This window comes from Stegodyphus dumicola, chromosome 8 (genome assembly GCF_044657685.1).
Source record: "Stegodyphus dumicola isolate Sdum_Otavi_A_Nest chromosome 8, ASM4465768v1".
NCBI lineage: Eukaryota > Metazoa > Arthropoda > Arachnida > Araneae > Eresidae > Stegodyphus > Stegodyphus dumicola.
Genome location: NC_140775.1, coordinates 178,238,936 through 178,255,127, shown reverse-complemented (window position 1 = coordinate 178,255,127; position 16,192 = coordinate 178,238,936). Strand labels below are relative to the sequence as shown.

Sequence of the window (16,192 nt, the reverse complement as noted above, 5' to 3'; positions counted from 1 at the left end):
ATATTTGTCTGTCTGTGTGCATATGTTTGACTTTTTTTTGTCCGCGATAATCATAGGGAAGCATAGCATTCATAGGAAAGAGATGATCAGATTTCGGGTAAACCTAAACTGTCCGAAATGCTATTTTACTCGAAGCCCATAACAACTGTTAATGAAAAACGATATTAAAATATATTAAGAACTTTTCAGTTTTAGTATTTAGTATATGGGACTAGCATATTATATTTTGGCTAAAATTGGTAAACAGAAGCTGCGTCATGAAGAACAACACTATGTACACATACGGCACAAATTTTACGAGCATCTTACTGGTATTTTGTTTCCTTTTTACTTCCTTGTACAAAGTAAAAGGAGTATTGTAATCAGGAAAAATTCCGGGTACCATATTTCAAGGAAAATGTCCATTTTTCACAATTCTCGAATCCATTTCAACGATGTCTGTGCGTACGGACAGAATGAAAGGTTCTTTTTCCCAAAACGAGTTATAAAACTAATTTAAAATGGATTTAGACGAGATTTTTTTTCGTGGTATCTGTACGTACGTATGTATGTTATGCGAGATATACATACATACATAGGTACGTATGAATATATCTCGCAAGTAGTAAATGGGCGTAACCGTGCGATGGAAGTGACGTCACAGAAAAGGGCCGATGTATCCGCCATCTTGGATCACGTGACAAACGGAAGTGACGTAAATGGATGGGATGACGTTGCCGGAATGACTTCATCCCACCCATTTTCGTTTGAAGTTTCGTTGTTATTCTGTGGCAACGACCCTATTTTTCAAAGTTTTTATTTTTTGTGGTAACGACAATATTTGTTTATGTTTATGGAACGAGCTCTTAATCCACGTGTTTGGGATGACATCAGTTTTTATTTTATTAGTCTAATTATTTACTCTTTTTAATTATTTAACACGTGATTAATATTAATTATTTACTCTTTTTAATTATTAACTATTATTTTTAATTATTTAATCCATTATTAATTTAATTATGTTATTTTAGTATAGCAATTTAATGAATAACTTTTAGATAAGTGTACGAATTTTAAAAATAACTCCACGAGCGAGATTCGAACCCGCCATCTCCTGCATGGAAGACAAGAGCGTAACAAGACAAGAGCGTCGTCTTATCAAACTTTTTATTTCACCTTGCTATCCAGGACACCGATTGGGGATTATCTAGCTAGTTGTGGAAAATCAGTGGATCAAATACCGTGAAAGGCACAGTTAATTTTTCATGTTACCTGGCTTGAAAAGTTTATACATTGGCCCCTAAAATAGTCTTACAGATTTGTATTAGTGATTTCTATAGTGGTGCCAGTGCTGAAATGTAGTAAACGATAGCTAGCATTGATTTCGTTAATAAAAGGAATTATAGCATTTTTTCCGTTAGGATTCTCGTGGTGTGACTGGTTAACAGGACCAGCTAGCATCGAAAGATTCCTGATGGTTCGAATCCTGGTGAGGCTACAAATGATTTTTCATACTTTCTGATCCGCATTGTCTAAAGTTCTATACGAGGTGCTGATTAAAACTTTTTTAAAGAAAGAAATATAAAAAAGTCATCTGATATATCATTTTAGCCTCAAGGTATTTAACCCGGCGGAAGTCGCACCAAGAAAGGTTACTAGAGTGGGCGCGTGGGGTATCACATATCCCAATATTTAAAATACGCTAAAAATAGTTTTATTTAGTTTTGAAGCTGTTTTTCTTGTTCTCGTGTATTATAAATGGGTGAATAATAATTGGGTTTCAAAAAATTAATTTCCAAAATAATCTTACAGTTAAAATTAAGATAAATGAAAATGATAAAAAATAAACATCATGCCTCTATGTTTCATTGCATCTTTAATACACAATGCTTATTTTATTTCTTTTAACTTTGAACAAAATACATTCATGTGTTCTTGGCACAGAATGTTTTCACATTTTAAACATTGCATTCACGTTCTTCTGTCCTTGGCGCGATTGCAATGAAAGTGAATGCCTTGCAAATTTATCACATCTTTCATACTTAGTTGTTTCTAACTTCATGTATTCGTTTTAATTCTTCGTCGAAACTTCTGCTTTTGTTTTGCATGTAGTACGTCAGTTTCTTGGTAAAATATTAATCTCTGATCTTTGTTCAATACTTTTTTTCATTAACTGTATTGCTAAGTCCTTCAAACACAGACTTCTGTTTCTGGTTGGCGGATTAGCAGTTGAATGTAATATAATTCAAGCATTCATTACAACAACATTCAGCGCAGGGAAGAAAATTACCATTGGCAACCACCTTGTTATTCTGGAAAATGAATAATTGACTGACATTTCGTCCCACATATCCACTGCTCCTTTAGTCATATTATAAAAACATATAATACCTGACGTTGTATTTTCTCCAATAGTATCGTCTATAGTATGATCGTTATATAATGTTGAAAGCATAAGAACAGTTTTTCCTTTTTTAGAAACATCAGGTATTAATGTTTTATCTTTTTCGAAACTAAAACAGTGTAGAAAATATTCCTAGTTTCATCTTCAGTTTCCAAAATCTAATCTTCATCGCTTTCAAATATTTCTAATAAATCTCACAGGCGTTGCATCTCCAGTTCATAGGGAGTCATTCTTTTTACCATAATGCGGTTAGAAATTTTCAAGAATTTAATGTCAAGTACTTTAAAATCACTTGCGAGTAAAAATATTTACTGTTACACTCTAGAAATAAATTTCTGAACTAAATATTCAGTCAGAAAAGCACTTACGCGGACAGGCGCGTGGGGTGTGTCATACCCCAGTTCCAACAAAACACCGATAAATCTTTTTGTGAAACACACAGGCGAAGGAAAAGCGGTTCTGAAAGTCAACCACAACTAGAAACTCAGCTACTGAATGCAGCACAGAATTTCAGTTTCACAAGTTAGGAATATTCCACTTTTATGTAGGGATGGGGTATGATACACCCCACGCGCTTTCTCGCGGGTTAAGGGTGTGAATTACGTTCTTACTCAATCGAATTATTAGACTGTGGAAATCAAAGAAAATACTTCAATGTGTCAGCGCAGCGTATTGAATCTGTGAAAGAAGGTAGAGTTAATTCTTCATTTCTTTCTTCAATTCTTGTTCATCTGACAACCAACTAATCTGAGCTATGAAAGGAAACGTCGATAAACGGAACAGAAGTTATACGTCACATGGATAGAAGAAGAAGAAGAAGAAGATTTGGGCATTCCCCGTATCGAGAACTCAATCTCATTCCGGGTCCACTCCCCCCTTTGGGCACATCGTGGTGGTTCAACCTCCACTATTACCGTCCAGGAGAGCAGCGCACCACCTGGGGAAGTACCCCAGGCAGCACCAGTCGTCTAATGCTCCTACCAGTCGCTTGGGCGAGCCCGCCGCAGCGGGACATTACCCAGCGACCCCGGGGGAGACCCCCGGGTTACTAGTACCACGCCGCGCTAGGACGTGCCAGACTCCGGGGCCGGCCAATAAGTGACCTTTCCCAGAGCCTTCAGAACCACCAAGTTCATAAATTTTATACCCCCGTGGCCGAGACTGCCTAGGTACAGATCCTAGCCAGTAGCTTCGCAGAATTCTCTACGTCGACCCCCGGGGGGGGACTTGGAGAAGGGAATCTGATATACTTTTATTGTAATCGTTTGAATTATATACTAATAAGTACAGGGTGATCTTTTTTAAAGTGACAGTGTTTGGAGTGCCCTGTATCAAATAGCCGAAATGGCACCAAACTTGGTATTTAGACTAATCAAAACATGGGACATCAAGACATACAATCGTACAGTTAAATTATTAATGTTTATTTACTACATTAACATCCCCCGGTGAGGAATTAGACCACATTCAATGTGAGCGCTGTGCATTCTGTGCACAACGTTTTCCATAGCCGTATGTAACATATCACGAGGAATATTCCACACTGTCTTTTTTATGTTGTCCTTTAGAATAGACAAATTGGATACTCCACCAACATAAACTTGAGGTTTTAAACAACCCCACAGCCAAAAATTGCGTGACGTGAGGTCAGGGGTGGCCATGCAACTGAAAAACTGCGACTTATGACTCTATCATCAGTGAAGTTTTGGCGCAACAGCTGCTTTACCTTATTACTAATGTGCGGCGGAGTACCATCCTGTATAAAGATTGTCTGTTGGAGACGGTTTCCTTGCTGAAGTTGTGGAATAATAAACGTTTGCAGCATTTCGAGGTATCTTTCTGCATTTATGGTGCACGTTTGGGGTCCTGTCGGAGTGATGGTCTCAAAAAAGAATGACCCAATTACGAATTCGGCTGTGAAACCACACCAAACAGTGACTTTTGGGGAATTTAATGGGATTTTGTGCACGGTGTGGGGCTGCTCAAAAGCGCAAATTCTGCTATTTTGTGTGTTTACGGACCCATTGACATAAAAATAGCACTCATCTCCCCACAGAATGTGCCATGGGAAAGCGTCATCAATTTCTACGCTGGCAAGAAACGATAGAGCGAATGTCACTCGCTTATCATAATCACTTGGTTTCAGTTCGTGCAAGCTGCTGATTTTGTAGGTGTAAAATCCAATAACGCGCCTCAAAACTCTCCATACCGTGGAATAATTCATGTCCAATTATCGAGCTAAGCCCCGAGCGCTGCTAGTACCAGCAATGGTTCTCTGCGATCCTTCGATAATTGCAGTTGCCACATCAGTTATTACATCTTCTGATACTGGTTTACGTCCTCTCCCAGTGCGAATGGTCAGTGACCCCGTTTCCTCGAACTTCTTAATCATTTTTTTAAGACCATTCAGCGATAAAGGCCCCTATTGTAATTTTTTTCTGGTTCGAAATTCCCGAAGATCTGTGGATGCATTAAATTGATTCATGTAATACAGCTTCACCAGTAACGCACGTTCCGGTAACATGATAGTTGATAGTTGACGAGGGACGTGTGCGCCATCCCTTTAGCGTAATGATTAATTGGCATATGCAACACGCCCACCTCTATCTTGAGCCAGATGGACCACACAGGAGCCTCGCACCATACACCGAAACCCAGCGACCAGGCCATCCAGGTGGCAGTCCAAAAGACCAAAGAAGCCCCCAGAAGCATGTTCAAACCAACCGCCCGGGCCTAGTATTTATTGAGTCAAAGTTCAACAAATACATGGCCAGACAAGGGCTCAAAAAAATAAAATAAATAGATAAATAAAGGGCACATTTGTAGTTTTGACAAAGCATAAGATTACAAAGGTGCAAGTGCCAGTTTTGAATAAATACTATAATCACATAGACATAATTAGAACAAAATGTCCACTGGAGCTCGTTTACTTCAGCTGAGATTATTTGTCGGAACTGTCTACTACTTGCTTTTATAGCCCCTATTACTGGCGCTGTTATAGCACAACATTTGCATTTTTCTTTCATGCCCGTGTTTTATGATAATTCTCGTTATTGTAATCTACAGCAGCTCCACAAAATGAGCTAGCGGCGATTTTTGGAACTAAACTTTTTTCACGGAATCCTTTTTCCCATGTGTTGATTAGTCTAAATTCTAAATACCGAGTTTGGTGCCATTTCGGCTATTAGATCGCGCTACAGGGCGCTCCAAACACTGTCACTTTAAAAAGGATCACCCTGTATATAAGGCCATGCTAGTAAGAATACAATAATGAAGGATAGAAATCAAATTCAAACAAATGCAATCTTTAAGTAAACGAATCATGAAAAGCAGAACTTTATTAGTGCATACAACGCGCAGGCATGTCTGCAATAAAGTAAAACTGATGTTTCGATAGAAGTGGGAGTTCTTTTATTATCTTGGAGTTGCGATTATTTTTAACTTCATCGTATATCCAGAAGTTGAGTAGTCTTCTTCTCCAGGAAACGACAAGTGAAAGTTTTTGACTATAGTTATCATATAAAGGAAAACCAGAGTCATAGTGTATGATTCTCCTATACACGAACGTTTACCTAAAAAAAATTAAAACAATCAAGATTGTTTAATAAATAATTAAAACAATAATTAAAACAATCAGATTAAAAGATAATTAAAACAATCAGATTTGTAGTAATTGATAGTCGAGAGATTAAATATTGATTATAATAAATTGCATGTTTCAATATACCAAACTCAAACATTTTGCGTTATGCTGAATCCATAATTTGCTACAACCCATGCCACACTATATTATAATAAAGATTTTACGGTATAAATTAAACATTTAATTAGTTTGAGATATTACAGAGTTTTCACTGAAACGCAAAATTTAATTTTCCTGATTTTCCTTGATCAAATAAACAGTTTCACTGATCAAACAGGATGAACTACACAAATTTACTAGTTCAATATTGGATATGTCTTCCACAGTTAATCCAAAGGCAATAAATAGCACAGGAAATAGGAATCACTAATATTATAATTCATAGCAACATATCTGATTGGCAAATAAGTATTTTTGTTTTTTAATGTGAAATAAAACTCAATATATTCTATACGAAATCTGAACTTTAATCAGTCAAATATCTTCTGTTCTGTTCGATGACCTTTTGCCATCTTTCTGGTGACTTCATATTTCCGCGCTCAAGGAACTTTTGGTCTTTTATCAACAAAAACCTCAACCAGTTAAGATTTGAGGTCATCGTTATTACTTAAAATTTTACCGTTTAAGTTGTTTGTAAACTTTGAAATGAATGATAAACCGATGAGGTAAGGTCGGGGCTGTATGCGGGTTACGGCATCACTTCCCAACAAGCTCTAATAATCTTTTCTCTTTAATTGCATCCTCCAGGAAGATGTTAGCGGTAAATACCTGAGTTGATCGTTTGCTTGCTTGCAAGCAGTTCAAAATAAAAAACACCTTTGTATTCCCGCCAGTTTGATAGTATTATCTTTTTCTGATGCAATTTTGATTTCGATATGATTTCTGCTATTTCTCCTGTTTGGAACATCATCTCTTTCGATTAATGTTATTGTTGACGATCCCTTTTTCATCACCATTAATAATTTGTTTTAAAAAAGGTTCGATTGTATTAAGTTTGAAATGTGTATCTCAAATATTCATTCGTTGTATTACGCGAATTTCATGTAATTCTTGCGGGACTCAAATATCGAGCTTCTTAACAAGTCCAAGACATCTCATGTGATTTTCAATTGTGTGCGATACAATTATCCTTTTTGCAATCTGTCGCACAGAATTGAATCACCACGATTCAATTATGGCTTTAATTTTGTTATCACCAACTTCTGAAATTCCTAGAACGTTAGTCATCTTCAAGTGAAAAGTCTCCAGAATGAAATTTTAAACCAATGACACATGCGTTCTATTAAGCAACCAACACCATAAGCTTCGTATGTCGCTTTGTCAGCCTCACCCTTTTTGTGCACTTTATGAAAATAGAAATGTAAAACATGTCGAAAATGTTTGTTTTTGCACCCCATGCTAAAATTGACAGTAGACTAACAATTATAAAGCAAAATACATGGAATATATTTTTATAGCAATTTAAAGGTTTCGGCTGCCCATTCTCAAAAGAAAACAAAAATATAAGATTGAAAGAAGAATAACCCAATGAACATAGTACTATCTAATTGTGCAAACCGAAATTACTTTCTAGCCAATACAATACATTTCAGGATTTACCTGCATTTGCAAACAGTTTAACCCCAAGAATCAATTCACTTAGCTACACAAATCAAATCAGTATTCTAAACGAAAGAAACACAGAATAGATAACAGGAAAATAAACATCATTAGTTATGAAGTATCTAAGTTGTAAATGGTATTAAAATAATATTTACAAGGGAGCGTAAATAATATCATTGAGTTCAAACTTTCATAAATTAGTCTATTGGAAGTTTTTTATGTTTGGCATTGCTTTCCTTTCTTTTTTAACATCAGTGATCTAATCTTTAAAAACGTCATCATGTCACTCAAACATCAACATTAAAAATCCCGCACGAGCATTCGAAACCTACCTTTTACCACGCACTGACTATCTGCTCACAGAAGCGTTACGTTCTACGTTTCGTCTACAACCTTTATGTCGACCCTCAATCTTAAATTAGGGTACTATCAAGTCAAAGTATAAGGTATTTTCTCTCCCCCTAGCCGCATGCCTTTGTGGTGTAACTCGAAGTATACTCGCCGCGTATTCGGAAGGTCTAGGGTTCGAGTTTCGGCAAGCGCATTGCACATATTTCACGTCTCCTGCTTCAAAAAAACCTAATGACTCTACAAAAGTACATAAGCTGACCAAGATAAAGCAGCATTCATTTGCCCGTTTTGGAACATATAAATATCTGCGCATACCTTTCGGACTACGACATGCGGGCGTAACATTCCAACGCCTAATTCTCAAATTTAGAGTATTTCTTTCTCTGTCGTATTTAGATGACGTCATTATATTATCAAAGATTGTTGATCAACATGTAAGTGATTTAAAAACTATTTTCGAGAGACTTTTTTTTGTTTAAACTCCATGACATTCTGCATGTGATCGAGTTAAATATTTAGGTCACTGGATATCCACAAATGGAACTGAAATGGACCTGGAAAAGCGTCCTGTATTCAAAGAATCTCTGTACAAGCCAATGTGAAGAAAGTTCTGTCCTTCTTGCAAACTTGCTCATGGTTTAGGAGGTATGCTCTAAACTTTGTGAATTTTAATAGGTCACTTAATAACCTTAAAAAAATGTACAAGGGACAATGGATTTGGGGTCCCTAATGGAACGCGCTATTGAGTATGCCAGTCGTTTGCTATTTCCAGCAGTATCTGACGACCAGCCGTTGTAATGGATAATGAGCATTAAGTCACCATCAGGTCGTTTGGAAAGATAAGCTCTTCAGATTCAATCCTATAATTCCAAAACTGAGTATAAAGTTACTGTATTTGCGGACATGCTGTCTAGACCCTCGAATGTAAAAGAAGATGTCCCTTTGGATTTATTTTCAATATCAACAGACTTACTGGGTCTTGTCTAGATGCACCTACGTACCAAATTTCGTAGCCGTGGGTCTATTAGCTTACGCGCAACGCAAACGAAAGACACACACACACAGATAGACTCTTTCTTTTATTATATGTAGAGATTAGATGAATATGCATTTAGACTAACATCGAAATGTTATATATCTTTTCCATATTTAAAAAAGTGAAAGAATATATAATATAATTCTATAAAAATATTTAATGTTTTTAATCAGATATAATATGAATCAAATGCATTTTTTTAAAATCGATCAGATTAAAAAGTAAAAAAAAAATAATATTCTTAAGAACTGCATCCTTTGCTTTTAAACAGTTTTTGAATTAATAACAGACAGATTATATATGAAAGAATAATGTCTAACGTTTTTCTAAACAGCAATAGTAAAAATCCTTTCCTTATTTCAATATAATGGATATTGAACCTTGTAGGAAGAACAAAGCTAAATTTTCAGAATGAACAAAATACTTTTATTTGAATTTTAAAAACAGAACCAAAAAAAAAAAAAAAAATACTGCAGCTCTTAACTATCAAAATTTTAAACTTTTAACTACTACAGTTAAAACTCTTACAACTATTAAAATACTAAAAATCTTAAACTCTCTAAACAAAAAATATCCAAATCTTCCGAATCCTCTTCTTGTTGCCACACAGTAAAATGCAAGTTCTTGTCCTATTATTTATATTTCACGTTCTCTTTAAATCACGATCTTCACAAGTCATGATCTTTACAAGTCACGATCTTTACAGCAATAGATGCGAATACAAAAGTGATACATTGCATTCACAATGAACTATCCAAAATCCCATTTCGAGACCCCAGCCCTTTTGAGTTAAAAAAAAATTTCTTTTACTGGTAAGAAAGTTTTATTCTTTTTCACTTTCTGATAATAAACGATACATACATTTCATTGCGTACGATTGGACTATCAGTTATTGTGAATAGAAATGTTGCATACATCGTCTTCTTCCTCTAATAATGAAATGCTTTCTACGATCTTCGAGTAAAATTCAACATGAGTCTTCTCTGTGGCTGAGTTTTCATCTGTTTTACGAACGAAAACAGTTTTTAATCGTCGTGCTCGAGTTTTGATTAGGTAGTTATATAATCCTCTATAACAGGTTGTCAACATATTCAGTTCACGGTGAAACATCTCAGCGTGGTCCTCATTATGATCATGTTTGACAAAAGGCTTACCCAATTTTCTAGTCAATTCCAGATCTTATTTTAACCCTTTGCCAGTTGAATTTTTCTTCCATATTGTGAACAAAAACAAGCATATTTTTTATAAACAGTTTTTTTATTTGAATCGATTACTTGGATTCAAATCAGCGGTCGAAACAAGTATTGCATTTATAGATTTAAGATAATTTTTAATTACAGCGAAAGTAAGGCATTTTTACTTAGCGTAGGTTTTTTTTATGACGAAGGTGTAGAACTAGAATGAACAATTTACAAAAGATAAATATTAGAACAAAACACGTATTTTTTAAATACTTAAATTTTTATTTCTTTTCAAACTTCAGCTTTTGTATGATATATTTTAAAAATGGAGGTAGGCAGAGTCCAATATCATAATCGGGGCAATGCAATATGGCATGCTTTCCATTATCACTCCTTTTTGAGCAACATAAAAAGCACTGCACAGTTCTGTGGTATATGTTTAAGAATTTGTGTGTTCGAGACCTCGCAAAGAACATTGAGGAAACTATCGTTTAACTGTACGTTTAAGACTTCTATTTATTATGCTACGTCTTGTAGTTAGTTAGCTGTACCTACAAGATGCAGTATAAATAAACGTTTAGTTAAGACTTGTTTTTTTTGCGTGTATGCTTGGAATTTAGAAATCTATAGGTAAACTGGAAGACTTGAATTCTCCGAAAAAACAGAAAGGTTAAGCGGGTTGTAGTTTCTCAGAAAAATAAATTAGTGCAGTTTAATAGTTTTTCCCCTCATTGGCGAGCAGTTAGCCAACTTAGGCAACATAGGCTTGTTTACTACTAATGCCTGAAGTGGTGGCCACCTTATTGTCGAAACAGCTAACAGGTAGGCCATATTTATCTTCTATGAAGGGATGGACAATTACAGCCATGCCTTTTCAGAGATTCGAGCTTGGGCTTTTCGGTACTGCAGTCGGCTTGTCTGACCACTATGCTGACTGGGTGGCCAGTTTAATACTAATTTGTGTTAATTACCTATATTGAAACTTTTATTCTTCATACACGTCTGTAATTAAAAGGTAATAACATTTAAATTTATAACAGGACAAAAGCTTTTGTTACAAATATAATCGCACAGAAGGGAAAAAAAAGTCACCTTACCTATTCCAAAGGTTACTGGAAGTTCTGCTCTAGGCTTACCCGAAGAGGTTAAGTATCTTGACGGATCGAACGTAAATGGATCTTCGAAGGTTTCTGGATCATGATGAGCTGACCATAAATTGGTCAAAGTTATGGATCCTTTGGGAATCCTATAGCCCCTTAAATTTGTTTCTTCTAAATAGAGAAACAGATATACAATGTGTATGAAATACGATGTATCTCTACATATAATAAAAAAAAGAGTTTGTGTGTGCGTATGTGTGTGTGTGTGTGTGTGTGTACGTCTTTCGTTCGCGCTTGCGCGTAAGCTAATAGACCCACGGCTACGAAATTTGGTACATAGGTGCATCTAGACAAGAGCAAGTGCACCTCGAAGCGAGTTTTTCGAAATTAGAATTCGAATTTTTTTTATTTTATGTTTTGTGACGAAATCGCATCATTTTGAGACATAATGGGCTATAGAAAAGCGAGATTTTACTCTACACATTCCGTTTTCACATCGTCATGAAACGTAGGCACTTAGCTATTTTACGAACTTAAAATAAATTTCGTGTTTCAATAAATCGATTAAATACGAATTTATTTAACAAAGGGAGCTTAACACCTTTTCAACGGGATTTTTTATAAAAAAGTTTATTTTTAAAAATGTACAGTTTATTTTTCTTTGATTTTTGGACACGTTAAACCTTCATCCTTGCGACTGCTTTTACAAAAAGAATTTTGGAAAAATGATAATATTTTGTATTTTAATTTTTTTTTTAAATGAAGCTTCCGAGTACACTTCTCACATCTCACATCCTTAAAAATATAATTTTGGCAAAAATTTTCCTGTCTTATTGTTGTTGATAGATTTTTGATGAAATCGCATCATTTTGAATAGTTTCATTCTTTTAGAAATATGGGTTTGGTAACAATTTTTCGTCGTATTTCTTATGTCACTGTTTTTAAGAGATTGGCATATTTCATTGTCATTTATATATATATATATATAATACATTTTTATTGTTTTTTTTTGATAAAGTTGTTCTGCAGAGTAAAATTTTGTTTTTTGAGTTGCTTTCATGTTATTTTTTGCTTATTTCAATGTTTGTAAGATACTGAAAAGTTTTGCATGATTTTTTTTTTTCAACGGAAGGTTGGTTAATTTTTTATTAGGATAATTAATATTTGTATTAAGGGATATAGCTTATTTCATTGTAATTCTTTTCTATTGAAAATATAAGATAAAATATTATTAATTATACTTTGCTTTTTAGAATGTTTTGTTTTTTGTATTCTTTTTTGTTATTTATTGCTCATTTCACTGTTTTTAAGGTATTGAAAAGTTTTGAGTGATTTTTTTAAGAAACAAAGTTCTTAACCTCCTTTATACCATTTGAGTTCTTAAGATTTTGCAAAGAGAAGTTGGTTAATTTATTTATTAGGATATTTAATATTTGTATTAAGGGATATTGCTTATTTCATTGTAATTTTGTTATACGTAATATTTTTTTATGAAGTTGTTCTGCAGAGTAAAATTCCACGCAGTTTTTAAATTTAACGTTTGGTGTTCCCTTCAGTCATTTTTCTGGTACATTTAAAAGCCAGACGAAGGCTGGCAGAGAAGTTGATAGTAGTTTACTATTAAAATTAATGCATTTTTAAAACCCTTTGACCAGCAAGCCGTATATGTACCGTCTAGAATATTTTTCGTGATGTCTTCAAGAAAGTATATATACGTGCATATTGAAATATATCCAAAATATTAAGTCAATATATTAGAAATACATAAATTCAGGTATAAAGTATCAGAGGCATTTTGGCATTAAAATAAAGAAAATATATATCTTTCTCATGGCAATTTCGGAAATAATAAACCTACACAAATTATAGTTAATGACTTTGAATTAAACACTGAATCCTGTATTCGGAATCAAAAATAACTAACTAAAACAGTAAGTTCCACAAAAGCTATGCTAACAAGCGACACTTTAAATTATAAAAAACCGTATCCCATGTTATAAAGGTATTTCTCCCATTTCCCTAGCGTGCCTTCGTGGTGTAACGGTTGTACGCTGGGCAGGTACAAGGCGGTTGCATATTTTTCATCTTGTCTGCTTCCAAAAATCCTAATGACTCTACAAGTGGCGCCCGAACTAAACGCATTGTGGATGATGATTATCCACACCCAGGATTTGGCGACTAGGTCTCCTAAAACCCTAGTCGCCCTTTAAAAAGGGGAGTATATAAGGTATTTCTCCCACTTCCCTAGTGTGCCTTCGGGGTGTAACGGTAGCACGCTGGGCCGGTATTCCAGAGGTCCGTGGTTCGATTCCCGGTGAAGGCGGTTGCATATTTTTATCTTTTCTGCTTCCAATTAACCTAATGAGTCTACAATGTCATCTCATAATTAAAAAAATGTGTTTTTCCTTAAAAAAATGGCTCATTTAGAATGGCACTTTTAGAATAGCTGTTTTCCGAATTTATTCCTCCATTCCTTTTCTCAGAAACACAGTAACTAAGCGTTCATACTATAGCTGAACACTAGTAGTTCAATCCAGGTTCAAATCCTGATGAGGAGTTTGAAATGCGTGCGTGCTTTCAGGATTTTCCCCATGCGTAATGTGAATTTTCTTGTTCTCCAGGAAGGCATCCGTATTCTTAGACTTTCCCCACTACCAATTTATGAGTTACCTGCTTCTTGAAAATTCGAATATTAATTTGTCGCTGCTGGTAATATGGTTCAAATGGTGAAGATAGGGAAGAGATTTATGTGCATCTTTTTGCGGTGGAATGGAAAATGAAACCCGAGTGTAATGTTTGCATTTAGAAATTCTAGTACGTAGTAAATGTATAAGGTATTCCTCCCGTATGGTGTATTTAATTATGGCAAAGCACACTAGGGCTATCTGCCTAAAGGGAGGGATGCCTTTGTGGAGGACTTTCTAAGGGAAACTGGCTCGTATACACGTTACACATGGGGAAAACCACGAAAACACCCATGCAGCCAGCCCGTTCGCGGGACTCGAACCGAACTACCAGTGTTCAGCGACTTTACCGCTCGGCCGCTGGTGGGCGGTATTCCTCCCGACTTCTTAGCATGCCTTCATGGTGTAACGGTTAGCATACTCGACGCGTATTCGAGAGATCCGAGGTTCGAGTCCCGTCGAACCTCATTGCTCATTTTTATGTCTCCGGCTTCAAATTAACCTGATGTCCCTACAACTGTTGGCTGAATTTCTTTTTATCATTCTTGTTTCCTTGTTCTTTATAATCGAGTACATGCTGTAATCTTATAAAGTGCAACCTATATTATATAATTCCATGTATAGAAAATACAGACTTGATATCCTTTTAAATGTAAATTTTTCTTTACTTACTTGTACACACAAGACTGGGGATAAAAGGCAATAAATCAGATGTTCTTGAAAGCTCATACATGAATGCGTTCGCATAAGGTAAATTGCTTTTGTCTCCTAAGCTTGGATTCCTGTCCGTGCCAACGACGTCTACCAATTCTTCGTATATCTTTTCTTGCACTTCCGGATGTTGTACCAATGTAAGAAATAATTTTCCAACAAAGAGTACAACAGCTTGATGACCATCTCCCAAAAACTGAGCAAGTGAGCCAGCCAAAGCTTTTTCTATTGGAAGAAAGCAAATAAACAATAAACAATAAACAAGCAATATAAACGGACGTTACTTTTGGAGAGAAAATTTTGAAATAAAACAAAGTACGAGGTAAAGAAAGCTCGGAAAAATCTAAACGAAATTTACATTAGGTTATAAAGCCTCTTTTTTTCTTCCTTTCAGCAAGCCTTCGGGATGTAACCGTAGCACACTCGGCGCGTATTCGGGTCGTCGAGGGTTCGGATGCCCGAAAGAGCACTGCACATTTTTTACATCTCCTTAAAAATAACCTAATGGCAGCGGCACCCGATCTAAAAGGTGGTTAAAGATAATTCGTCACCACCAGGATTTGGCGACTGGTTCCCTTAATCCCCAGTCGCCGTTTAACCCTTTCAGGGGCGGTGGTTTCGCCTTGAAACTGCATTTTCAACATTTTTTTAAATTTAGAAATTTTTTTTTTTCTCGAAACCGCTGTTAAAATTAAATTACTTCTTAAAGCTGATAACAGATGGCAGCACCAAACCTTTCTGGGCATCCATTAATTGATACGAATCATTCAAAAATATCTTCTTTTGCACACTCCTCTTTTTGACCCATTTTAAAACCAAAAAAAAAAAAAAAAAAAAAAAAAAAAAAAACCCCAAAAATTTTTAATTTTTCCACAATATATTTTATAAGCAGGCATCAATGAGTAATGAAATGTCCTTAGTTCACAAAAAGTAATGGAACCCTTTTAATTTTGAATGTTTTCATTGCGGTTTCAGTATGAAACCACCGCCCCTCTGGGACATCGAAGAAAGTATCAGATGACGCAGTTGCGAGATTTTTGCAGTTGTGTTTATTGCTTTCGGATCACTGCTGTAAACAGTTGCACAATATCTTAACTTGAGTGGCTTCAAAGATGAGGATTTATGGAGCTTTTGATATAGGGAAAACATTTCTTATTTTTTACAGAGACACAAAGCACACTGAAAAACACTCACAGTTGCGTTTTTATTATGCTTCTCTTAGCGGTCGCTTTTCTCATGCTTCTAGTTCATAGTAAAATAATTGTATGCATCTTAATTTATTTTATTTTTACATATAATTTTCTTAGTTTTAAACATAATTTTTTAAAACATTTCATAGTTTTATGCAAGTAATTTAGTGCATTATTAGTTACTTTTTGTCTCATACTTTTTTGTTTCCTGTTTTAAATTTATTTATAATTAAAAATGCGTGTTTATGCAAATATTACTTACTTCATTAGTTGTTCAGTAATTTACTAGTATAAACTGCAATTTGGGTTAC

At 35.2% G+C, this 16,192-nt stretch overlaps 1 protein-coding gene across 3 annotated transcripts in view; it reads right to left on the bottom strand.

The window, feature by feature from the left end:
* Positions 1-5,689: 5,689 nt before the first annotated feature.
* The window catches only part of LOC118189454 (cytochrome P450 2J1-like), a 35,972-nt gene continuing 25,469 nt past the window's right edge, over positions 5,690-16,192 (bottom strand). For 2 of the 3 annotated variants that reach the window (XM_035360054.2, XM_085822794.1), the window contains exons 5-7: positions 14,653-14,916; positions 11,294-11,467; positions 5,690-5,955 (exon numbers count right to left, since the gene is read on the bottom strand). In XM_035360054.2, coding sequence (XP_035215945.2) covers positions 5,798-5,955; positions 11,294-11,467; positions 14,653-14,916 — 596 coding nt within the window. In that variant the 3' untranslated portion in view covers positions 5,690-5,797. The remainder of the gene's footprint in view (positions 5,956-11,293; positions 11,468-14,652; positions 14,917-16,192) is intronic. The other variant, XM_085822795.1, reaches the window with a different exon arrangement.